Source organism: Taudactylus pleione, unplaced genomic scaffold, assembly GCF_031769625.1.
Source record: "Taudactylus pleione unplaced genomic scaffold, aTauple2 ptg001137l, whole genome shotgun sequence".
NCBI lineage: Eukaryota > Metazoa > Chordata > Amphibia > Anura > Myobatrachidae > Taudactylus > Taudactylus pleione.
Window position 1 is genome coordinate 1,979,861 of NW_028285538.1, and position 27,725 is coordinate 2,007,585.

Consider the following 27,725-nt stretch of genomic DNA (forward strand, 5'->3'; position numbering starts at 1 on the left):
CCCACCAAAACAACCCGGGACAAGAGCATGGGTCGGAGCCGGGTTTTCAGATTGGCGGCTGGACCCGGGTTATTCCTGGGTCTATATGAAAATACATGTGGTTTGAGGAGCGGGATGTCAATCAATCCTCTAGTCCCAATCCTATTCGGCCGCGATGGGGCGGTGCGCTACACGCGGCCGAATAGGATTGGGACTAGAGGATTGATTGACATCCCGCTCCTCAAACCACATGCATGCGGGTATTTAAGGCAGTTCCGGTGAGCGGCTCGGCTTACCTTGATAAAGCTTCTAAAGCGAAACGCCGCGTTGGTTCGCGACGCATCCTGTAACCACTAACTATGCTTTAAAAATCCAATACTCCTTATGCTCTCCGTGAAAACCTAAGAGAGCCAGACTATATTGATATGGCGATTGCAATATTGTGTGTTGTATAAATAATCTGTGGCTGCATATTGGGAGTCATTACCCTCTTGTTATCCATTCAGTATCTGGAAGGGCTGACTCATGGTCCCATGAGAAACAGATACACCAGAAATTACACTGTAATAGAATTTACATATATTTCCCATGAGCATTGCACTAAGGGTTGATATTAAGATTTATATAAAATCTATACCAGAACGAAAATGACCATTTGGAGATATATATGTTTATTTATGTGAAAAAAACAGGAGAGATATAATATTGCTTATTTAAATAAAGTGATTTGCACTATGAGTTTATAAGCAATTATAAAACATCACTTATTAATTCTGCGATTTACCCATTTGTCAAAGACAGATTCAGACAATGTTATAATAGCCGCAGCTATCACCCCAGAATGGTGTCCATAGCCATTTATTATTGACTACAATCTAGGTATCTGACTGATGCTGATATAAAGCAAGGAGTAGATACCATATATATGTTATATAATACAGAAGGGGTAATATATAACACATTCAATATAGTGGATTATATATGTATTTGTGGAAGTACAGGATCGTTGCATTTATTTTAAATCACTATATTCAACACTTTTTTTTCACTACTTACCTTTTACATTTTCGCTGCTGAATTTGTCTCATATGACAATATTAATATAAGTCAATAAAAGTTACATTTTAATTTTATTGTGCACCACTTTAGGCATTTCATTCTTTCTCTCTTAAATATAATATTCCTGGGTCTAACCTGTCACACCAGACCCAGGTCTTCCGTGACCCGGGGCTTCTGCCTATACAGTGGACACTTGGAGATGATGTCATCTCCAAGCGCTACTGAAGCCAGCTAATCCGCAAGTTTAAAGCATGACACGGGTAATTTTTCAAGGACACTTTTACACTGACCCGGCAATAACCCGAGTTATTGTGACAGTGGAAAAGGGATATAAGATAGACTGGCAGCCCACAAAGGCCTGTTGTAATGCATGGGGTAAGGTGAGATTTCAGCTTCTATATATTCTCTGCAAAGTTGGTTGGATTTTGTGTTAAATAAAACAAAAAACATCATAACATTTGTAAATTTATATCTGATCAATACAACAGTACTGCAAAAAATATTTTATAATCAGTTCACCGATAAGGTTGTATAAGAACATCATTGTGAGCTTTATTCATCTATCCAACTCTAAAACAAGGCCAGTGTTCTCCCCAGGCTGTTTTCTGCGGGCACATTGCCCGGCAGAAACAGCCTGCCGCCCGGCATTTTCCCCCGCCGACCCCTGCTGTGAAATGCTGGCCTCTGAAGTGACCGGAGGCTAAAAAAGCCTCTGATCGCTTCAGAGGCAAGCGTTCCCAGTGATGCACTACGTGGGGTGACGTCATCCGCGACTTGAGGAGCCTGCCCCGCGCGCCTGCTGGACCTAGTTAAATCCAGTCAGCGCGAGGCAACGGGAGTGGGAGCGCAAGTAAAGGTAGGTTCTGGGCTGGGACCAGGAAGGGTCTAGGGGCACTACCTAAGGGGCACTATTTAAGCCTGGGTGCACTGCATAAGGGACACTATTTAAACCTGGGGGCACTACCTAAGGGGCCAGCCACAAACTTCTCTGCGTGTTGATGCTTGAAAAGAGAAGGATATTCTGTAACAGCCTTTAGTCCTTTATCAATATCTATTTAAATAAAAAGCTAGCCCTCCTACTATTGCTATCTATGCTGAATTACTTCCATGTCTGCCTGTTGAGATCCAGATCAAATCCAATATGGCAGCTCTCACAAAGCTTTGAAGTATCTCAGTCTATATTGTATACTTCAAATGATTTCTAAATATTTTCTTGACTATATTACAGAAAACCAACTGCTATTTAAAAAAAAACAACCCTGCTACTTTAATGAGGAGAGTTATTTTAAAAATACCAAATGCGACAGAAAACAATGTTTTAACCCTTTATCACTTAAGAAAAAATATTCATAAAATACTGTATTCAAAAGTAGAACATCATACTTGCATCTTTATTTTTTTTAAATTAGTTGTTTGTATTAAGTTTTATGAAAATAGATTAAACCCCATATATGTAAATAAAAAAAAATGAAATGTGGCAGACATGTAGATAAACATGGTATACATAAAAATATGTGGCAGACCGTAATATAAGAGCAGATTATACAAATCAGGATATACATATGACTGTAAATAATATAAATAAAGAAAGGCAAGTACCCGAAGGCGCCTTTCGGGCCCTCGTACCAAACGAAAGGAGCATAAAAAACACAGTACACAGCACAAAGTAAATTACACAAATCACCCCGCCCACATAGTTACTAAATATAGTATATATATATATATATATATACACATACATACACACACCAACACAAAAATAGTGATAAAATATATATAAAAAAATAATAATGACCACATCTACCAATCTAACAAAAATCCCTTACAACAAACCTTCCCCTTAAGCCCCCACCCTGTATAACCTGACCCCAACCTAGGTATACCTGGATCCCATAACACTCTCCCCCCCGCCCTCAACTGCACTAAACTACATAAAAGAACTGCCTTTCCCCCCAGCCACCCAAAATAAAGGATAAGACGACTACATTGGCAAACTCTCCGGCCGGAAAAAAATATACTTACTCCAACACCTTAAAAAAAAATATTAAAATACAGACTCATAACAAATCAGGATATACAGGTATAAGTATAAACAATACCATACCATTGAATATGCATCAAATGGACAAAACAACGTGCATAAAAAAGCATCAGCAGTGAAACAAAGCAAAATAATTCAAAACATTAAATCGGGCCAGGCCTCAGACTCTGGTGAAAGAATATATAGTATAAAAGTCCCTGCATACTTAGATTAAGCAAAATCAGCAATACAGAGCTACATTATGGTAAAAAAACAAACGTTGCATGGGACTTAAAAGAAAAATTATAGACAATATGCTCAAATAAGGTTTCTTTCTATGTTGAAAAAAAAAAAAATAATTTGTAATAATCAGAGCACTGATCTACTTTTTGCATGAGAAATGTGAGGACTAAGAAGGGCAGTATGCACAGAGAGGGACAGAATACCAATTAATCCCCTGCTCATACGTGGCCTTAAATTTCAATGTCTTTATCTCCTGTTAACTGGCCATCTCACTGCGAATTTCCTTTATCTTCCACATGACAGAGAGGATAGAAAGGGTCATGTGATCAGTATACCATTATTCACAAATATCTACAATCAAGTCTCGTCTTGGGTGATGGCTATAATAAAGGGCAACTAAACCAAGAGATGTTCATTTTTATTTATGAAGCATGAAGGTAAAACACAGTTCAGTCTTACCCTAACTTTGGACTGCAGCTTTCTTTAGAAGTAAAGAGTGATGGGTTATTTTATCCCTTCCCTATTAGAATACATCTACAGTCAGGTGCATAAATATTGGGACATTGACAGAATTTTCATATTTTGGCCTCTATTCACCACCACAATGGCTTAGAAATGAAACAAACAAGATGTGCTTTAACTGCAGACTTTCAGATGTAATTTGAGGGTAATTACATCCAAATCAGGTGAACAGTGTAGGAATTACAATGGTTTCTATATGTGCCTCCCACTTTTTAAGGGGCCAAAAGTAATGGGACTATCAACTTATAAGCTATTTCATGGACAGGTGTGGGCTATTCCCTCGTTATTTCATTATCAAATAAGCAGGTAAAAGGTCTGGAGTTGATTCTAGGTGTGACATTTGCATTTGGAATCAGTTGCTGTCGACTCTCAATATGAGATGCAAAGAGCTGTCACTATCAGTGAAGCAAGCCATCATTAGGCTGAAAAATCAAAACAAACCCATCAGAGAGATAGCAAAAACATTAGGTGTGGCCAAATCAACTGTTTGGAACATTCTTAAAAAGAAAGAACACACCGGAGAGCTCAGCAACACCAAAAGACCTGGAAGACCACGGAAAACAACTGTGGTGGATGACAGAAGAATTATTTCCCTGGTGAAGAAAAACCCCTTCACAACAGTTGGCCAAATCAAGAACACTCTCCAGGAGGTAGGTGTATATGTGTCAAAGTCAACAATCAAGAGAAGACTTCACAAGGGTGAATATAGAGGGTTCACCACAAGATGTAAACCATTGGTGAGCCACAAAAACAGGAAGACCAGATTAGAGTTTGCCAAACAACATCTAAAAAAAGCCATTACAGTTCTGGAACAACATCCTATGGACAGATGAGACAAAGATCAACTTGTACCAGAGTGATGGGAAGAGAAGAGTATGGAGAAGGAAAGGAACTGCTCATGATCCAAAACATACCACCTCATCAGTGAAGCATGGTGGTGGTAGTGTCATGGCTGCCAATGGAACTAGTTCCCTTGTATTTACTGATGATGTGACTGCTGACAAAAGCAGCAGAATGAATTCTGAAGTGTTTCGGGCAATATTATATGCTCATATTCAGTCAAATGCTTCAGAACTCATTGGACGGCGCTTCACAGTGCAGATGGACAATGACCCGAAGCATATTGCAAAAGCAACCAAAGAGTTTTTTAAGGCTAAAAAGTGGAATATTATGCAATGGCCAAGTTAATCCCCTGACCTGAATCCGTTTGAGCATGCATTTCACTTGATGAAGACAAAACTGAAGGGAAAATGCCCCAAGAACAAGCAGGAACCGAAGACATTTGCAGTAGAGGCCTGGCAGAGCATCACCAGGGATGAAACCCAGCGTCTGGTGATATCTATGTGTTCCAGACTTCAGGCTGTAATTGCCTGCAAAGGATTTGCAACAAAGTATTAAAAAATGAAAGTTAGATTTAGGATTGTTTAGTTTGTATCATTACTTTTGGCCCCTTAAAAAGTGGGAGGCACATATAGAAACCGTTGTAATTCCTACACCGATCACCTGATTTGGATGTAATTGCCCTCAAATTAAATCTGAAAGTCTACAGTTAAAGCACATCTTGATTGTTTCATTTCAAAGCCATTGTGGTGGTGAATAGAGGCCAAAATATGAAAATTCTATCAATGTCCCAATATTTATGCACCTGACTGTATGTAGATATAGGGAAAAATTTACTAAGATAGGAGTTCTGTTTAAGAACTGATGTTGCCCATAGCAAGATTCTACTTCTCATTTATCTAGCATCTTCTAGAAGATAATACCTGGAATCTGACTGGTTGCTATGGGCAACATCACTTCTTAATCGAACTCCCATCGTAGTAAATTTACCCCATAGTGTTCAAAAGTAAGCTAGCGTTTTTCCAGGATAACACTGTCAGAATACTGCATGTATATGCACACTTAGACTTTTTTAAAAGGTCCCTCCGGGGGGATCCTAGAGAGTGACATCAAGGTGGGAGGAAGGGGAGGTGTGATGACATAAACTGCATCATCACAGCTCCACCCCCCACCCCCTGCTGAATCACATCATCAAGACTCCGTACTGTCCATATCACATTGGGAGTCGGCAGGATGTGCGATACTGGTCTATTCTCTTGGGAGGGACAGCTCCCTAAATTCAGGAGTTTCCTGGATATTCCCAGCAGCCAACCTGTACAGAGCATATCTGTTAAATATGTGACTTCAATCCTATCATTCAAACTGCCCGTAAGCCAGAGGTTCCCAAAGTCCGCCATTACAGTCCACGTTTTAGGGATATCCATGCTTGAGCACAGGTGACTTAATTAGTACCTCAATCCATTTGATTTAACCATCTGGACTCAAGCTTGGATATCCCTAAAAGGTGGACTGTAATGGCAGACTTTGGGAACCTCTGCCGTAAGCGATGTAAGGTTTCCAACCCTCCTACCTAGCTTTGTAAATGTTTTAACTGTCAGCAAAGAGATAGAAGTATTTGTACTAACATCTGCCCAGTATTTGTCTGTTCTCTTATTTAAGGTTTACTATTTTTTTCCTTTGATATATAATTATATACGTATATGTTTACTCACTCTTAATGTATTCCTACGTCTGAAATCAAATTAGTGTTATTTTCATATAGATACTTGTCCAAGATTCCAACCATAAATAATAGATAGTTGTACCATATTGTGTTTTGTGTATTTAATTTAATGTTTTTTTTCATACTTAATTCAACTTCAAGCCCAGTTAAGCTGACTAATTTGATTCCTAATTTGGATATTCAACTTGACAGATAATAGTGCTCTAAGCACAAGGACTAAATCTTTGGTTTAATGGCACTTGTCCCCCTGCAGTGCTCCCAGTATCACTGAAGCAGCATTAGCATTAGAACCCTCGTGGCAGTCTGAGGATTCTAGGATCTGTCTGTAGATGCTATCATATATCATTACCAAACCCTAACTGGGGCAGGATGCATGCCATTAACGAGACAGAATCTATAATATGCTAACGGTCTAGAGCAGGGTGGCTCAGGTATCACCAAGACAGGTGATACTAGGAGTATGTGGGATTATCACTGAGCTAAGGCATCTATTTACTAAAGGCACATTATCCACTACACGACATAAATGAACGATTGAACGATATCGTTAATCGTCCGCAATATCGTGCAGTGGATATGCCGGCAACGACCAGCGATGCACGCTCCCGCTGGTCGCAGTCGGCATCTATCATCGCCTGAAGCTACTGTCCAACTTGACAATATTGTCAGTTTGTGCAGGTTCGGGGATGAGGGAGGGTGCCGGCAATGAACGACATATTGTTCAGTGTGGGCACAGTATCCACTGCACAGTATAATGAACGATAACGATGTCGTTAACGTTCAATCATTCATTAATCATTTAGTGGATATGCCCCTTAAGCCTTGGATGGAGATAAAGTGAACGGAGACAGAGTACCAGCCATTCAGCTCCTAACTACCATGTCACGGGGGAATGGGTATGTTTGACCCCTAATCCCGACGCTGGCACAAGATCCCAACAGCAGAGGTAAGTTAAGTATTCCTAGCCTTCTCCCCCCCCCTAGCTCTCCTTTAGGGGTGCCTAACCCTAACCTCCCCCCTAGTGCCTAACCCTCCCTTGTAAGTGCCTAAACCTAAACCAAGACCCGGGTAAGTCCTTACATCTTACCTACATATATTGCACACTAGTGCCCACCAGTCCCTGATGCTGTGGTTTCTGTAATTTTTTTTAGGTGGAATGACGGTATATCTATGCACAACAATACCTAGTGGATGGAATCTGGAGACACTATACACAGTGTTACACCGATACATGGTACCTGGGCATCCATTGTAAAATCCTCCCAAGTTTTTGCATACTGACTTTTGCTTGGGACATTACATTTCCATAGATAATTCCGGTGGGTTACATCAGGACTGCAGTTTGGACATCAACAACCACAGCAATATAGAATTTACACACCATATACACACACATAATACTAATAATTATTAGGGCCTTAGAGCGCTTGCACTACATTCCTCTTACCCTTATAAACCTGCTGCCTTGACCAAAGTTCTTGTCTTGTCTCAATTTAAATACCTATCATCCTAGAAATCTATGTGTATTACAGGGAGAGGGGATTTAGCTATAATACCGGCGAACAGGATTCCAGCCACCAATATACCAACGCCAGAATCCCGACCGTCGGCAAAATGCAGACGCCGGTATCCCGAATGGGATCAGGTTACCAGCATCGGCATCCTGAACGACGGAATCTCGAACGTCCGACGCCGGTAAGTATGGTAGTTACCCGGGGATGGGGGGGGTTAGGATTAGGCACCATCAGGGGAGGTTAGGGTAATGCACCCCCCAGAGAGGTTAGCGTTAGGTGCCACTAAGGGAGGGTTAGGGTAGGGAGAGGGGGAGGGTTAGGGTACTTACCTTCCCTGTCGGGATCTTCACACTTCGGGCTTCAGACATCGGGATTTAAACCGGCAGCTATTGAACCGCCAGTATATCATATCCATTCCCAGGGAGAGGCCCACCTCATTACAGCATAACCATTTGTTAGAAATCAACAATAATAAATATATCTTTTTTTTTTTTTTTAAAGGAAAAAAGCTAAGTCAAAACACAACCAGGCCCGAGCTGGCACAATGGCATATGCCATAAGGGCTGGTGTGTTTGAGCATAAGCATATGACGTGGCTCCCAAATTAATGCTAAAATTGGTCTCAGTCAGCCCAGGTTAGCCTCCCTGACCAGCGCCTGATTAACAACAGGACAACACCCACACACTGTTACATCCCCATCTGTGGCAAAATGTGAGCTTTGGGTTCTGTGCTTCATAATGTGAACTGGGGGCACTACAGTGTGTTCAAGCCACGGTTAGCAACCCAGACTCCTCAATAACGGTAAGCATCCCAGACTCCCTCAGCCACGGTTAGCATCCCAGACTCTGCAGCCATGGTAGCATCCCAGACTCACTCAGCCATGGTTAGCATCCCAGACTCCCTCAGCCAGGGTTAGCATCCGAAACTGCCTCAACCATGGTTAGCATCCCAGACTCCACAGCCACGGTAGCATCCCTGATTCCCTCAGCCATTGATAGCATCCCAGACTCCCCCGGCCATGGTTAGCATCCCATACTTCCTCAGCCACGGTCCCAGACTCCCTCAACCATGGTTAGCATCCCAGACTCCACAGTCACGGTAGCATCCCTGACTCCCTCAGCCATTGTTAGCATCCTAAACTTCCTCAGCCATGGTCCCAGACTCCGTCAGCCATGGTTAACATCCCAGTCTCCCTCAGCCATGGTTAGCATCCCAAACTCCCTCAGCTACGGGGTCCTAGACTCCCTCAGCCACGGGGTCCTAGACTCCCTCAGCCACGGTTAACATCCCAGACTCCCTCAGCCACGGTTAACATCCCAGACTCCCTCAGCCACGGTTAACATCCCAGACTCCCTCAGCCACGGTTAACATCCCAGACTCCCTCAGCCACGGTTAACATCCCAGACTCCCTCAGCCACGGTTAACATCCCAGACTCCCTCAGCCACAGTTAGCATCCCAGACTTCCTCAGCCACAGTCCCAGACTCCGTCAGCCACGGTTAACATCCCAGTCTCCCTCAGCCATGGTTAGCATCCCAAACTCCCTCAGCTACGGGGTCCTAGACTCCCTCAGCCACGGTTAACATCCCAGACTCCCTCAGCCACGGTTAACATCCCAGACTCCCTCAGCCACGGTTAACATCCCAGACTCCCTCAGCCACTGTTAGCATCCCAGACTTCCTCAGCCACAGTCCCAGACTCCGTCAGCCACGGTTAACATCCCAGACTCCCTCAGCTATGGTTAGCATCCTAAACTCCCTCAGCCATGGTTAGCATCCCAAACTTCCTCAGCCACGACAGCATCCCAGACTCCCTCAGCCAGTTAACATCCCAGACTCTCTCAGCCATGGTTAGCATCCCAAACTCCCTCAGCCACGGTTAGCATCCCAGACTCCCTCAGCCAAGGTTAGCATCCCAAACTCCCTCAGCCAAGATTAGCATCCCAGACTCCCTCAGTCACAGTCCCAGACTCCCTCAGCCACAGTTAGCATCCCAGACTCCCTCAGCCAAGGTTAGCATCCCAGACTCCCTCAGCCATGGTTAGCATCCCAGACTCCCTCAGCCATGGTTAGCATCCTAAACTAACTCAGCCATGCCTAGCATCCCAAACTTCCTCAGCCACGGCAGCATCCCAGACTCCCTCAACCACGGCAGCATTCCAGACTCCCTAAACCACGGCAGCATCCCAGACTCCCTCAACCATGGCAGCATCCCAGACTCCCTCAACCACGGCAGCATCCCAGACTCCCTCAACCACGGCAGCATCCCAGACTCCCTCAACCATGGTTTGCATCCCCAGACGTCCTCAGCCACGGTTAACATCCCAGACTTCATCAGCCACGGTTAGCATCACAGACTCAACCTCCTATTCCGGTTTTTAACACAATATTTCAGCTACAGCTTACGGCACAGTTTGTGCCAATACATGCAATGTACATTGAAGCTGGTATAGGTGAATTTTAGGACAGGCCTGATCTTTAGAACCAGTCCAGACATGAAATAACAAGTGGCCCATTATGGAAATTACTTCTTTACTACAAAATGGCTTATAGTGCAATATGCACAAATGCCAGTAACCATCTGAAGAGTTGGTTTCACATGATAACATCTGTATCTACGTAATGTGTGACAAATGAAAGGAAAAGCGTTGCGTTGCTCAGAGCAGACAATAAAACGATTGCTTTCATTTTTCAAAAGGCGCCATAAAAATTACGTAACTGTCTGCAACGGGTAACTAATCACCTCTTTCCTTTGTACCAATTCTGAAACACAATTGGAGCTCATAAATGACATACAAATACCTTTTTTCTTTGTTCTTTCCAGTTCAATTCTTTTCCCATGATGTCTACAATTCGGGGCAAAGCTTCTTCAGCAGCCTGGACATTCAGGAAAGCAAGGCGAGTACGTCTCGAGATGACATCAACAGCCGTGCAAGCATACTCTCTCAATGCATATTTCACCTGTGATAGAGGAACAAATATATTTTATAGACTTCTATACTTTTGGAAAGACTGTCTCTCTATAAGAGCCTTGCACAGCAGTCAGTCTACCTGAGTGCTATACTGTGCTCACTCATTTAGGGGCTTACGTACAGTTGGGTGCAAATGCACACAAATTGCGTTTATACAGCTGAATGCACAACGATAATTTTTATACTACTATTCTGTCCACAAGTGACGCAGCAGCATATGTTATCCTTGCTGGGCTGGATGCATTTTACATATATGGCCAACTCTGCAAGCTAAACACAATCCACTGATTCAGTGGCGCATTCTGGGCAGGAAATTGTAAATACAAATACTGTGAATCAGCTCTTAAGGCAGGGATGGGGAGCCTCAGGCCCAGGGGCCATATAAGGCCCGCGGAATCATTTGGTCTGGCCCTCTGAGCTTTTTTCTGCTAGCCTCTTCTAGAATGGCCTGCAGCCAGAATCTATGCAGCAGTCACACCGCTGCCCTTACAGCTCCCCTGGAGGATCCTCAGGATGCTCCGGACATTGCTATAATCACTGGCAATTGTGACCCCGCCCCCGTGTGACATCACATTGAGGGGCGTGGCCTGCACTAGGCCCGCAAATAATAATTATATATATCAAACTGGCCCTCGGCAGAAAAAAGGTTCCCCACCCCTGTCTTAAGGGCTCATTTGGGCTTTTGGATTCTTTTCTCAAGGTCCATTTCATATTAAATGATAAAAGCATTACGAAAATACTGCACACTGCAAAATATTGTAAAATTGTACATGTGGTAATAACAGCTAAACCAACCACCTAATGTTTGCAGTTCAGTGAAAAGTGCCGATGTATTGAGGGTAAGGGCCTGTTTCAGAGATGTACGCAAACCCAATGGAGTGCCTTTACTGGCCTCGCAAGTGGGCAGGAGGTGGCTCTTCTGAGTAAGCTTAGGCTTACTTATATGGGCGATGCTGCAAATATCATGACCGATGGTCGCGCTGTTGATCCGATCCTGCGTCTTTGGACACAGGACTAGGTTTTACGATGCCGATAGTAGGTGTCTTTTTCGTTCACGGGCCTCCTGCAGGCATTAGAATATTTTTGCACAGGAGCTGTGTAAAAACATCCATCAGGCCCAGAGATAGTAGCTGCACCCGATGGAGGGTGGGGGTTGAGGGTAGGAGCACATTTTAATGTGCAGACAGATTTAGAGTAAGGGGGGTGTCATCCTAGGTCAACTCTAAACCGCAGTATGAAAATAAAGCTGCCCTGTATGTGTGTTCTATATGCAACAGCAGGGAGTATTTTAATTCATTAAAAAAAAAAAAAAGAAAGATACAAAATAATAATAATTCATATGCGACTCTTACATCAGAACATTATTTGTCCAGGTGCTAATGTGCACACGTTAGCGATATTTGCTTCTAACTTTAAATGAGGCCAATTATATATATATTCTCAGAACTATCTCTGAAAACGGTTCTATAATGAAATGCATGACAGTCATAGAAGACATGCCAACATAACCTGCTTCAATTAGACATTTTCTCTAGTTACCAATTCCATTTTGACTGAATAAATGTGCACTCAACAAATGAAGTAATGCAACAAGTACGTTTTCATGTGCAATAATTAACTGACTCCAGGTGATTCCAGTCACGAATATTATTCTGGAAAATACTCATCCAGACAAATATCTTCTTTATGAAATGGGTTATGCTGGCATGTGTCCAGTCAGTGAGGGCAATTCACACCTACATAGGAATCAGATATAGAGCACGTGGAAACTATGGCCCAAGTCAGAGAAATTTAAAAGGAAAATAAAAATGTTGATGACATTGACACCCACTTGGCTGCCGGAAACACAGTGAAAGCAGCACAGACTGGAGAGGGTTGGGAGTGTTAGAGGCATCTATGAGCCTGATGTAACAGCACATGCCTGGTAAGAACTTTGTTTTTTTTTTATTTTAACTAACTGGCTTTTACCCAATATTAATAGAACGTTTTGGGTGAAGTGTTTCTTTAATGCGGCAATCCAGAGAAAAACAGATTGCAATAAAACGGAAATGTGCACATTCTTAACGGCCCGATGAAAAGACTTTTGCTAAGCACAGGTAACAAAATACATTATTCATAAACGTGTGGGGTGTATGTACATCAGGTGTTCCCCAAACTTCATGGAACGTTCATCGGCACTCGGGGAACTTTGAGCAGAATAGTCAGTACTTCTTCAATGAAAGAATAAATTCTGAAACGTTGGAATGTGTTTGCTGAGTGCGGACTCATCTGTTCAAAGTTTCCTGATTGCCAACGCTGATTGCGGGAATATAATAAAATATATGTATATATATATATATATATATATATATATATAGATATATATATATATATATAATGAACCATACTGTGTGAGGTAAAAGGGAGTGGGGGGACCCTGACCTTGGACTATCTCAAAACAGTGTTGCAGGTGTCACCCCTCTCACACAGATAATTTGCTGTCAGACAGCGTTTGAAGAAGTTGTGTTTTTCCCGTGCATCGTAAGAATGCTTAGTTCATAAGTAGAGCAAGGTGTTAACTTCAAATTTTTTTACTTAAAGAGAACAAAAACGTCCACCGAATCTTTCCGTATGCTAACCGAGGCTTATGGGGCAGATTGTATGTCACGTGCACGTGTGTTTGAGTGGCACAAAAGATTTAGTGACGGTTGTGAGAATGCCGAAGATGATGAACATCCCGGAAGGCTTTGCACATCAAAAACAAATGAAAATGTGGATAAAACTGGGAAAATTGTTCGAATGGACCGAATGATAGCAGAAATGGTAAACATCGACAAAGAAACCGTTAGTGCAAACTGTTGTCATGTTAAGATCTTGATGCAAATCTTGCCTAAGATGGCTCCAAAGCTTCTCCTACCCAGCAGAAAGAAAACTGAAAGCACACACGCGCACACACACACACACATATGTATAAATGTAATACACACATGCATGTACAAGTTCACGTTATTTCTTTATCGTTTATAATCTACAGACCTCTGCTTCAATGTAAGGAAATTCCGAGACCAGTCTTTTCCCCACAATTGGCCACCTCCTTCCTGTAACTTTAGCCAATTTCGCCACCTCGAAGGCCTGGTCACCGTAGGTGGCTGCCAGATGCTGGGCAACCTGCAGGATAGAATCAACAATTCACAGTGCATCTCACACTTCAGCCTCCCCTCCTTCTGCTCCTTGGAGCACAGCAGGAAAAAAAAAAGCAGGCTACTTATGTCAGATTCCCAAGGCTTTTATCAAACAGACTGAAGAGGGTATTAAATCTTGATTGTGTGGGAGGAAACGACTTGCGTTGTGAACGCTTAGGCCAGCACTTATACTGCTATATGCATGTATCAGTGTAACTGTGACTAATGATGCGTCAACTACTTTTTGCAACTGTGATCACATTTAACGAATGTATTGTTGGAATTAGATGTCATGGAGATGGGACTGTCAGGAAAATCACTAGGAAAAGAAAAAATAAAGAAAAAGCCAGAAGAGAATGCTAATTTCTGTAAGCGGCTCTGCAGCTCATTGTTTGTCAAACAATTAAAACATTTCAGACCTTCTGAAAATTACTTGCGGCACAAAATTAGATGCAGATGAATTGGCTTGATTTCCCCGGCGATACAAGAGAGTCCTATGACACTTGTTGTTGTTAGTGACGACTGATGTTTACTATGCGGAGGATGAATAAGGGGTCTATTTACTAATCAGTATTAGGAGAAGTGAAAAGTGCAGAGTGAAAAGTGATAAGGTGCCAGCCAATCAGCTCCCAACTGTGATTTTTCAAACACAGCCTGTGAGATGACAGTTAGGAGCTGATTGGCTGGCACCTTATCACTCTTCACTTCTCCGAACACTGCTTAGTAAATAGACCCCTAAGTGTCCACTGCCACTTGTGTCTGCCCCCAAAACTTAGTCCAGCCTTGCTAGTCATGTACTGTAGATATCATTGTGTACATATGTGTTGGGTTTATAGCAGGGATAACAAACAGTTTCAAAATACTGACACATCCAGAAACAGACTGAGCTATAGTTGATTAAGGGGGGGGGGGAATGGATTAGTGAGTTGATATATTAAACAGTGAAAAGAGTGGACAAGTGGAGAAGTTGCCGATACCAACCGATCAGCTTTCAGGTAGCGTTTATCAAGTACATTCTGTAAAATAATAGGTAGAAGCTGATTGGTTTTAATGGGCAACTTCTCTACTCTTTATCTCTCTGCGAGGCTTGATCCATGTTTCAAACTTTGGAGAGAGATAAAGTGGAGAGAGATTAAATACAAACCAAATCAGCTTCTAACTCTCATTTTACAGTGTGTTTGAAAAAAAGATAGTAGCTGTTTGGTTGGTACTTTATCGCTGTCCGAGGTTTGATACATCTCCCCCTAAGTCTTTTGTTAGGGTGGAATGTCTGGATCCAACAGGACATCATCAGTGTGGACAATGATGTGTATGGGTTCCTCAGACTATTTCCACAGGGTATGTTTCAGGAGAATTTTCAACCCCAGGAAAGCTACAACAGATCAGCAAGAGGCATTGTGGGAATGTTATGCTTTTATAGAATCTAATAGATCCAAGTACATTATTCCCACCCTCCACTACATAATGCAAGTTATGGAAATGGTTACCACAAGCGGCCAAGTGCTAGTTGCTGTATGTTTCATTTTCCAAACATTATTTCCTAAAACTCTAAATAAGGCTCAAATGACTAAGCCCATGTTTTGATTAGCTATAAAGAGATGCTTGTATGTAAAGACCACAGCTTTCTTACTCTTGATTCTAAGAATTTGCTTTAAACTTAGTTTGATTTGTAAACAGCAACAAGAATGTAAATCCCTACAGTGCTGGTATTCCACCAGTACAGTCTCAGTCGTTGTGCCAGTGCAATGGGTTCACATAAGGAGGAATGGTTTTAAGCCTAAAGGTGACCATACACAGCTTCAGCTCCCGCAGCCTGACCAAGAGACCATCGTTGATCTCAGCCTATGACGTCGGTAGCAGTGCAGGGATCGCAAATACAGCAAGGAGGTACCTGACACCTCCCTCTGCATTTGCATGTGAGATGGTCGGATTTGCACAGCCGCTTATGTGCTGCTGGGCAAATCCGTTCATCTCTGAATCAAGCCCACAGAGCGGTGGGGCCTGGGCTGCCCAGGGACTGCACCTCTCTCCTAGCATTTACCATACTTGTTTTGCATGGTTGAATCCTATCGCTGCAACCACCCCCTAACAATATATTTACCCCTTCAGAATAAAAATGAAGCATCTCATTACAGAAAGCATAGTGGGTTATACTACTCCCACACACATAATGTGACCACTGTTAAACTAAAGTATTAATTGTCCTATTTATTTATATTATTTATATACTCAAGTGTCTTCCTTTCACACCACCCTGATGACAGATCAAGCGCATTTATCAAGCTGTGATATCGGATTGCTCTGACACCAGTGGATAACCAGTCTAATATGTATTATGGGATGGGTGCACCAGTGCTATAAGATCGCATTTATTGCTGCAGTCACTGCGCAGCTTATTTCCACAATACGCATCCTTGTATAGCAGCCACTTTCCAAACAACCCCATTAATATATTGTTTATACATCACTGACCTCCAGATTAATAATTATACAACCAGACTAGGTCCAATTACCTCACTTTCTAGACCATAATCCTGAACAAGACGGATGTATAGTGTGGGAGTCCAGTCTTTCCCCCCCTCAAGGAGGAGTCCCACAGTTTTGCATGGACCAGCTTTCAGATTATGTGCTTTCACCGCTGCATCCAACGTGTCCTCTGCCATTGAGCGGTACGTTGTCCATTTTCCACCTAAACAAAATCCAACATATGAATAAAGCCTTCTATGTCCAACAACTGAAAATCATGGGACAACCTCAAAATGATAACTAAAAAAGAAACATTTAAAAAAAATATCTCTCTTTAATGTGGAATGCACAAATGCCTTACAAGTATTTTTTTTAAATGAATTGTACTTTATTTAAAGTTTTTTTTTTATTTATATATATATTTTATTACCCTCATCATAACTGGATATAATGTTCTTTCTTAGCATGCTAAATAAACGTAAGTAAAAACAAAATTATGTTTTTAGGAAGTCAAACTACATATTCAGAAATGTTATTATTCATTGATGGACTACAAAATAGTAACATTTACGACCATTACAAAATAATGCCTTTGTGAACTGTCCATGTATTATTAAAATGTAATAAATTGTTGAAATATACTTTTTCCCCATGAATCACATGATCAAATAAACTCATCAACTAGTGAAAAAAATGTCATAGAAAACAGAAAAACGACAAAAAAAAAAAAAAAAAAAAAACACACAATGCTCCCCTAATAGGAAGAATGAAGGATCAATAATCCCAGAAAATCTATATGTACAAGATTATGTTACCTGCTATTGTGACAAGACCACTCTCGCCAACATCAACAACGTGATTGCGAGATATTGATTGCGTGTCTTTAGAATTGGGATTTGTGACCAATGGACGGATGCCACTCCAAGCTGCGAGTACGTCGCCTCTGCGAACTGTAACAAGAGAAAGGATACTAAACAATGTGACCGCAATATTTAAGTTTAAGATAATACATGACTATTATCCTATTGTCCATCTCCTGTATTTAAACACTTCTACAAATAGAAACCTTCACAAACTCGTCAAAAGTATCCATGTTGCTGTTAAATTTTTAAATATTTTAGAACATTTTTAAAAATCTGGATAAAAGGTATTTTTTTCAGTTTAAGTCCATGCTGTATATACATGAGGATGCAGATAATCATGTTCCAAGTATGTATATTCCATAGACAAAAAACCTTACAGTTTCACATGTCCCATTAAGGCTACTTAGACATGATCTGAAAATTCACAAAATCTACTGATTTTCTGCCACTTAAACTTCAAAAAGCAATGAAATTACGATCATTAAGGCTGATGTCTTAATGTGCGTATTCCTTGCACAATACAGATATGGTATGCCATCATACCCTGTGGTTAACTGCAGATTCAACACTCTCACAGAATGAGATTGCTGTCACTCATAAAATGGTGGAGCTACTAATTCACAGAATTGTGTGCTCATTGGAATACACACATGCAGTCTATGCAACTGAGGTTTGAGCAGTTATGTGGCTCCCACATACCACTCAGTGCCCACAATCTTCCCATTTGATCACCAAAACAATCTCACTGGCTTCAAACATCCTTCTCACTGCATACATTTATCTCATTTAGAATACACGTTCAGCTCCCTTATTTTTAAAAATATCATACTCTGTCGATGCATGTACACTTTCTTCCCCTATATGCCTCCATGCTGCTATATATTCCCCAATTCCTACTGCTGTGTGGTCTCCCAACTGTGATAGTCTGTGTTCCCTCATCAGCACCAATGTTTTTCCCCAGCCGCACCGCCCTGCATCCGTGCCTTCTCCACAGCCACGTTGTTGTGTCTCTCTCATCTGTGGCACTCTTTCTTCCACCACCCGCACCACTCTGTCTTGTTCCCCATCCACACCAATCTGTCTTCCCCAATCCCTACTGCTGTGTGGTGTCCGAACTATGGCAGTCTGTGTTCTCTCATCTGCACCAATCTGTCTTTCTCCATCTGAACCGCCCTGCATCCGTGTCACTCTGTTTCCTTCTGCACCACTGCCTTCCCGTAAGCCACGCCGCTGTCTTCCTTTGTGGCACTCTTTCTTCCTCCATCTGCACCACTCTGTCGCCCCCAACTGTGCAACTCTGTCTCCTCCCCCCACCCGCACTACTCTGTCTTCCGGTCCATCCACACTAATCTGTCTTCCCCAACCCCTACTGTTGTGTGTTCTACTATTTGTGCTAGTCCCTTATCCTCACCAATCTGTCTTTACCCATCTGCACTACTCTGTCTTCCCATGTTCATGCCACTCTCTTCCCCCATCCACGTCGCTGTCCCCCCAAACTGTGCCACTCTGTTTCCCCCCATCCGCATCAGTTTTCCACCCATCTGCATTACTTTGGATACCTCCCCTCTGTACTGCATAACCTCCCTCCTCTACACGCCTTTGTGTCTCACCTATCCATGCTGCTGTGTCTCCTCCCCCCATCCACACCACTTTTATCCCATCTGCACAGCTCTATTTTCTGCTTTGACCTCAGTCGCATAGACTGTATATGTGTATTCCAATGAGTACACAATTCTATGAATTAGTAGCTCCACCATTTTGTGAGTGACAGCAATCTCATTCTGTGAGAGTGCTGAATCTGCAGTTAACCACAGGGTGTGATGGCATACCATATCTGTATTGCTCAAGGAACACGTCCATTAAGGCATCAGCCCTAATGATCATAAATTCATTGCTTTTTGAAGTTTCAGTGGCAGAAAATCAATAGGTTTTGTGAATTTTCAGATCATGTGTAAGCAGCCTTAATGGGACATGTGAAACCGTAAGGTTTTTTGTCTATGGAATTTCATAGCTTTTTTAAACTTTATTAACTATCAATTGGAAGAGTGGACAGCACACAGGAGGTTGGTTTGGGAGGTGCAGAGTGCGAGACGGCTGTAGGCGTCTGGGGTAGTGACAGCAGTGGTGGTGCAGAGCAGTGGCAGCGGTGCAGTGCAAAGGGGGCATCAGTGGGTGACAAGAGGGCTCACTGGTAGTGCATATGCACCTGAGAAAGCAAAAACAATAAGTCACAGATGCACGAATGCATCAGTGAGATCCATCTACGCATCTGTTAAAAATTGATTGTGTAAAAAAAGATTAAAAAAAAAAAAAAAAAAAAAAGGTGTAGCCCCGCCCCCTAGAAGACAACCAGCACCGGGCTTTGGAGCCCCAGTACTGGTTGTGCTACATACACGGGACAAACGACATAGGGGTTCCCCGTATGAAGCACAACCTGCACCAGGCTTTTGAGAACCAGTCATGGTTTCCAAAATACGGGGGACAAATGACGTAAGGGTCCCCCGTTTTTAGCGGAACAAGCACTGGGCTCTGAGCCGGTCCTGGTTCTGGAAATACAGGGGGAAAAAATGCATAGGGCCCCCTGTATTTCCCAGAACCAGCACCAGACCCTTTCTAGCAGGACGGTGATGCCACAGCCAGGGGAGCCCTTTCACCGGGCCCCCAGCCGAAGCATCACCCCTGACTGCTAGTCAGCTCAGGACGGGGATCCCAGGGGAGTTGGGGACCCCCCCATTAAAGAGGTCCCCCCTCTCCAGGGCACCCCAGGCCCAGGCTTATAGCCCGTGGCTATCCCCAGCACCCCTGGGCGGTGGGTGCTTGGTTGATTTTTGTTGTGTGGTGCATATGACCATATAAATATTTACATTTGCAGTAGTACTACAGGTCCCAGCAGGTATCCCCCACATACTGGCACTTGGAGAACCACAACTACAAGCAGGAGGGGCACTAAGGGCCTGCTGGTACCTATAGTACCGTGCAAAAGAAATCTTAAAATAAAACCGACAACACTGGGTTTTTTTTATATTTTATTTAGGGGGATCTTCACCAGGGGGACAGCAGCCTTAAGCTCTTTTACATGCCTGCCCTTCCCACGGGATTTCTATGGCATCTTCACCTGGAGGGCGACGGCCTTTAAGCTCTTTTTCCTGGCCGTCGCCCATCCAGGGCTTCCGCTGTGTCTATCTTCTGTCTTCGGCAGCCCTTCTCTGCTGCCTCCCCGCTGCCGACTGAGTGCACAGACCTCGCGCTGGCAGTATTTAAGCCAGCCAAAAGGGCGTGGGGCGATGACGTCGCAAGCTGTGATTGGCTCATGGCGGCCATCTTTGAATTTCAAAAATAGCACTGAGGCGCCATTTTTGAAAAGGGCACGCTCAGTTCTCACCAATAAATTCAATGGTGAGAACCGCTCATTGGCTGGGAGGCGGAAGGCTCGCCTCTCTCAGCCAATGACACAGGGATTTCTGGACTGAAATCCGGCAGCGGAGCTGTCATTCGGGTAGTAGTGTTCTTAGAGGACACTACTATTGTCTGTGGGCTCGGGTAATTCGTGTATTTTTTTTGCCAAGACCGTGGATTGTGTGAAGAGGACCTGATATACGCATAGGAGGAGGGGAGTATGGAATTTTCATTACAGGTACTCCCCATTGAGACACCTGCTTCTTGAAAAAGCCGTGTACCACGGGGAAACGCGCTTTGAAGTCGCAGGTGCCATTTCATTTGGAGCACTCATCTGCCACTTGTTCCACACCAGAGCGCTTTGTTTCACTTGCTTGCCGGAGCAAGCAAATACAGCCGAACAGAGGATATGATTCAGAGGTGCTCGCAAAAAGCGAGCGCTCGCTCTGAATCAGGGAAGGCGCTGGTTTTTTTAGTTGCGGCCTCCTGGCTGCTCGCATAGCTGTGGGTTACCACCCACAGCTATTGCGAGCGGCCAGGATGATGGTCGCGATGGTCAAGACCATCGCGACCATCGGGCTTGCGACGAGACCCTTGTGGTAGGGTCTCGTGGCCGCAAGCCCCAGAGATCTTCTGGCTCTAATAGAGCCGGAAGCTCTCTCAAAGACATCACTGGTGATGTCAGTGTGGCCGCCCACAAACGGCAGGCTTTCGCTTGGGAACGCCTCCGTTTGTGAAGCCACCTCCCGGCCACGCCTACAAAACGGGGCGAGCTGTCGATCAACATCGACATCCGCCCCTTTTGTAGTGAGCCACAGAGCGAGTGCTTTTTACGCTCGCTCCGGGGCTCGCGCGTGCGCACTGGACACCGTCGACCCGCTTGCGAGCGGGTCTGAATCAGGCCCAGAGACCCTGCTTATAGAGGCCCAGCGTGGCCCAGGACTCACTCGGGAGACCGGCAGTCAGCTGACCATGACCGTCTGGAGCTGACTTCCAGGACCCTCCACTTACGGCTTGGCAGTTACATCGCATCCTTTAGCCGTTGGAACCACCACATTTAAAAACACTCAGACTGGAGTCTGTTAAAGAGGACTATACTGGAGTGAGTATTTCTCCTATACATCATTACATCAATTTTACTCCCAAAAAGGATTACCATCTCAGTGCATTTGCACTCTATTTAAACAGCTGTGAAACTCATAGTATATCTCTTCTGTTACCATTAACACTGGAGACTTTGTTTCTATTTGAGACAATCATTTACTAGTTTTGCTATCAGCATTACTGAGGTTTCAATACAAGTTTTTTTGCCATTAGCTATTACCATTTATCAAGCTCTCATACAACTGTTTTTATTATTGATTGTTATGTGTTATTATTTATTTACTCCCGGGAGCAATTAGTTTTGTTTTTGTTTATATGTATTAATATTACATAAATTTTTATCAATTTTGCACTAATTTGGTGTTTTTTCTGATGGTATAAGTGCCTTTGCAGTATTCCCCTGTTTAACTCCCCATTGGATTACGTACTGGAGAAGAGGACAGAATGGCTTCAGGGATACTAGGTGAGTATGTGAGATAGTGTGTGCATGTGTGAGTGCATGTGTGTGTGCGCATGTATGTTTTAATAAAATTGTACTTTTCTACGGTGTGTTGTGTGTTTATTTTAATATTGCTTTTGCTGTGGAATTAAAAGTACCAGCAAGCCCGTAATGCCCTGCATGCTGATACTTGTGGCTCTCTAAGTACCAGAATGCGGGGGAGGCTTGCTGGGAACTGTAGTTCCATAGCAAAAGACAATATTTATATTTCATATGCACCACACTTTACATAATCAACCCAGCACCCAACACTCAGAGATGCTGGGGATAGCTCCGGGCTATCAGCCTGGGCCTGGGGAGCCCTGAGGATGTGGACCTCTTTATTGGGGGGGTCCCCAACTCCCCAGGGATCCCCAGCCTGGGCTGACTAGTGGGTCAGGGGTGATGATTTGGCTGGGGGGCCCGGTGAAAGGGCTCCCCTGGCTGTGGCATCACCCCCCCCCCCCCCGCTAGAAAGGGTCCGGTGCTGGTTCTGGGAAATACAGGGGGGGCCCTATGCATTTTTCCCCCTGTATTTCCAGGGCCAGGGCCGGCACAGAGCCCTGTGCTGGTTGCGCTAAATACGGGGGACCCCTACGTCATTTGTCCCCCGTATTTTGGCAACCGGGAAAGGTTCTGAAAAGCCTGGTGCTGGTTGTGCTTAATACAGGGCACCCCTACGTCGCTCGTCCCCTGTATTTAGCTCAACCAGTACTGGGGCTCCATAGCCCAGGGCTGGCTGTCTTTTTGGGGAGGGGGGGTCACACTTTTTTTCTTTTTTTTTTTTTTACACTGCTTTTATTTTTAAACACAGAAGCAAGACGGGTCTCACTGACCCGTCCCTGCTTCTGTGTTTGGTTTTTTTAAACACAGATGCAGGTATCACGGATCTTCCAGATCTGAGCCTGCATCTGTGTGCTGCTACCTCCCCCGGGTCCTACTGCCGCCCGCACCGCCGCCACTAACGCCCGTTACCGTCCCTGGCCGCAGCTAGTGCCGCTAACCCCTACATCTTCGCATCCCGGCCGCAGCAAACGCCGGCTTCCTGCCCCACGGTCCCGGCCCCAGCTAGCCCGCAAATGACAATTGACGGCCATCTTGCTGCACCCAATTAAAGCCATAGTTATTACACCTGCTGGAGGCTCCTACTGCGGCTGCGCAACAATTTGAAAAGTCCTATCTCTACAATGGCGCATTCTTGAGGTAATAGTTTAAAAACTGTAACTTTCTAATTTACCTGAGCCCCAAAAGCACGTACCCTGGCACAATAGCTACCTAATAAAACAAACCCCAAATCTAAATTCTACCTCTACCCTGAGTTATGCCTTCCCAAAAATCCCCCATAGACTATAGCAGAAAAGGGTTCCTGATTGAGTGTCAGAAAAAAGTGACAGTTGGAGCTTTAGATCACTCCCATGTCCTCAATTTTTATGTTTTGCCCTGAAATTTGGCAAGCAGCACCGTGCGACAGTTCTACCCGCCCCTACCAAATTTCAACTCTGTACCTCCTATAGTTTTTCAGGTGTAGCCCCTTAAACACCCTGCCCCCCCTTCCGAATTCTCTATGGAGAAATCCACTTTTTTAGAGGCAGCCTTAATATAAGGGTCTATGGAAGCTGTTCATGATGTTCTGCCATGGCTTCCCAGTTTTTAGTAATAGGGGAGGGGGTTCCCCATGGGCACCCTATGTGCTAATAATGTTTTACTGAGAAGGGATACTCCACTTTAATGTGTCTATCACTGACACAGAGTGAAATTGGTCAATTTGTGGGCTGCCCGATTTTATTGAGAATGGAACCTATCAAATTACTAGGGACTGGTGTTGACATCACTGTGCCTGAAGTCTCAGTGATGTCACTAGTTCTTAATGATCTGATAGGCTCAATATTGGTTCAGCCCTCTGCTTTCACCACATACAGGTAATGAGTACTCGTTAACTACTGAAATGTAACATACACATGCATTTGTTGCCAAGATGAAAAAATGAAAACCAGTTTAATTTCTAATTATTTGCCAGTGGCAAATGTATGCAAACGGGAAGGAGGGGACAGATTATACAGGCATAAGTAGTTTGTTTATTTTTAACTTAGTTTAGTAGAATACATTGTTTAAAAATAACATTTTAAAAAGACAAATGTTGTTGTTATGTTGTTATGGTTGTTATGTATCTTAAATCCATTCTCTTTAGGGCTGTATGTGATTTGTTTGTAGTATAAATCAGGAAAGAAACTCGTCTCTCCGTGATATATGGTGAGAAGATTTTTTGAGCCCTGTGAAATGTTCACAGTAAGAATTCTTAGTAAATCTACATTTATCAACCAACATTAACAAAGTATGACACTGTCTGTTATGGACAACCATATGGATTGCGTAGTTAAAAAGGAGACTTTTCTTGCCTTGAGCTGGGTACACACTATACAATGTGTGTACATAGCGATGGAACGATGTATCTCGCTGGCCATACACACTAAAGCGGCAAATATATAATGTTCCATGCTGCCTTTAAGCAGCACAGCGTTGCTCACTGCACACAGCAGATGGGACAATGCGACGAACGTCCGCCGTGCACACGCATTTGAGTATACACACTATACGATCTGCGTGATATATATGGTTCCGATCCACACCAGGACGACATATCGCAAGACAGATCGCATAGTGTAAACCCAACTTTAGATACAAGGCCCAACTCTCAAGTGATAGATATGCAATTGCAATTTAAACTGCCACACAGTAAACATATCTGAAATAGATTGGTATTAGTGGAGAGGAAAGTTATCTTATATAAAAGAGCTACTAAGTACATTTACAAATACATATGCAGTCCGGAAGCCGGCGGACCTAATCCCGACAGCCGGCTTCCCGACTGCTTTATCCCGGCGAGGGTTAAATGACAGGCGTCTAAATCTAGACGCCTGTCATTTTACCGACGCCGGGAGACCGGCGCCTGGCATCCTGATCGAAGAGATGGGGGGGAGAGTTAGGGCTCCCGGGGGTACTTAGGGTCAGGCACCCCCCCAGGAGGTTAGGGTTAGGCTAGGGGAAGGGAGGGTCAGGGTTAGGCACCCCCTGGGGGGACTTAGGTTTAGGCGGCGGGGAAGGGGGGGGGGTTCGGTTTAGGCACAGAGGGGGGATTAGGGTTAGGAACTGGAGGGAAGGTTAGGGGAGGGAATTAGGTTAGTGAATACTTACCTTAGGGACGATCTGGATTTTCACCCATGTCGGGCAGCCGCTGTCGGGATTCCAACCATACAGATTCCAGTGAAACAGATATTTCTATTCAAACGTGCAACTTATTGTTTCCTACCAAAGGACGCTAGGAAGGCTTGTTGCAGATTCTTACTGTTTTTATATTTTATATACAGTATTTTTTTTATTTAGCAGCTCTTCTATTGTAAATATATCTATAAGGGGATATTTAAATGGGATGGGAGGGGTGTAATCCAAAATATTTAAAAAGCAACTGAAAATAGATAAATCATAAAGGGGCCCATTTATTAATGGTTGGGTTTTAGACTCGATAATTATAATTTCTTAAGGCCGTTATTCGCGGCAATAAATAATTCATACTTACCGACATCCAGCTCCCTCCTTCCGGGAGGGAGCTGAGTGTTTGTATAAAGCGGGGGGCGTGGCCGGCCAATGATGAAGTATTGGGGCGTGACCACGCAATCGCATCATCGTGGCCCCACCCCCTCTACACAATGCCAAAATTAACGGCACTGTGAAGCAGGGGGCGGGACCACAATGATACGATTCAGCAGGAATAGCGTCACTGCCCCCCCTTCCCGCTGTGGGGTTTTCTATCATTGCTGCGGGGGAAGGTGCCAGACGGGTCGGCTTGTCTGCCTTTCTGGGGGGCCAGGAGCAGCGCCCGATATTCGGGAGGCTCCTGGCCAAATCGGGAGGGTAGGCAAGCCTGAAGTAATTATGTTCCACCAGGAGTATTGTAATTCCCTGCCATGTGTATAATAAAGTGATCCCTGGATATACTTACATTTGGGGGGGATTTCCCAAAAAATCTGTATAATAAATATGTTCATGAGTCATATTTTAGAATAAAACAGTTTATTATGCTCAGAATGATATATTTTACCATATATACTCGAGTATAAGCCGAGTTTTTCAGCAAAAAAAATGTGCTGAAAAAGTACCCCCTCGGCTTCTACTCGAGTCAAGTGTAGCGTGTCCGGTCAGCGCTACACACTGCCAAACACACAGCCGCCGGAGCCGGCAGCTACGTGCTTGGTGTAATCAGCAGCCGCTGAGAGTCTGTCAGACTCTCAGCGGCTGCTGCTGCTCTCACTGCGGGAGCCATCTTCCGGCTCCCGCAGTGGGTGATGGGAGACACGACGTCTCTCCCATGCAAAGGAGGAGCGGACAGCGGCGGGACCAGAGGCGGGAATTTCAGGTAAGTGATTTTTTTTTAAATTCTTGTCACGTCTCTCTCTACTGGGAGGGGGGGGGGGGGGGGGAACTACAGGGGGCACTACCAGGGGGCGATTACTACAGGGGGCACTACCAGGGGGTGATTACTACAGGGGGCGATTACTACAGGGGGCACTAAAAGGGGGGATTACCACTGGGGGAACTACCAGGGAGGGATTACTACAGGGGGCACTACCAGGGGAGGATTACTACACGGGGGGATTACTACAGGGGGCACTAAAAGGGGGGATTACCACTGGGGGAACTACCAGGGGGGGATTACTACAGGGGGCACTACCAGGGGGGGATTACTACAGGGGAGGATTACCACTGGGTGAACTACCAGGAGAGGATTACTACAGGGGGCACTACCAGTGGGGGATTACTAAGAGGGGGCACTACCAGGAGGGATTACTACTGGGGGCACAACCAGGGGGAATTACTACTGGGGGCACTACCAGCTGCTGCCATTTCCCACACTAGGCTTATACTCGAGTCAGTAAGTTTTCCCAGTTTTTTTGGGTAAAAGTAGGTACCTCGGCTTATATTCGGGTCGGCTTATACTCGAGTATATACGGTAAGTATCGAATGCTGTAGTAAAATAATCCAATAACCGACATAAAACGTTTATCAAGCATCTCATGTTTTATATGCAGAACTTCCAACATGACTACTCCCACAAGGCGCACAGTGCTGTGATCCCAAACTTCCCCCTTATTCCCAATTAACTAAACAAGACAAAACTCCCTGCTCCTTAATTGATTCAGTACAGAAAACGGCAATAGTAAATTAAGTGGGAAAGGTCAGGATCAGAATATTATGTATTGTAGCCTCTGTAACTGTCCACATATTACATCATTAAAGAACCATATACATTCAGTACTATACCCTGTATAATAGTTTTAGAGATTAAGGGCCATATTCAAATTGAGGCGAAAATGGGTTATAATAATTTATCG

The 27,725-nt window shown here is 44.0% G+C and overlaps 1 protein-coding gene across 6 annotated transcripts in view; it reads right to left on the reverse strand.

Moving 5' to 3' along the window:
• Positions 1-27,725, reverse strand: part of GPD2 (glycerol-3-phosphate dehydrogenase 2) — a 292,752-nt gene that overhangs the window by 108,577 nt on the left and 156,450 nt on the right. For all 6 annotated transcript variants that reach the window (XR_015874935.1, XR_015874934.1, XR_015874933.1 and 3 more), the window contains 4 exons: positions 17,313-17,447; positions 16,545-16,720; positions 13,886-14,017; positions 10,701-10,859 (listed from right to left, as the gene is read on the reverse strand). Coding sequence is in view for 3 of the 6 variants with exons in the window: in XM_088462040.1 (XP_088318166.1) it covers positions 10,701-10,859; positions 13,886-14,017; positions 16,545-16,720; positions 17,313-17,447 (602 nt within the window). In the remaining 3 variants the exon portion in view is untranslated. The remainder of the gene's footprint in view (positions 1-10,700; positions 10,860-13,885; positions 14,018-16,544; positions 16,721-17,312; positions 17,448-27,725) is intronic.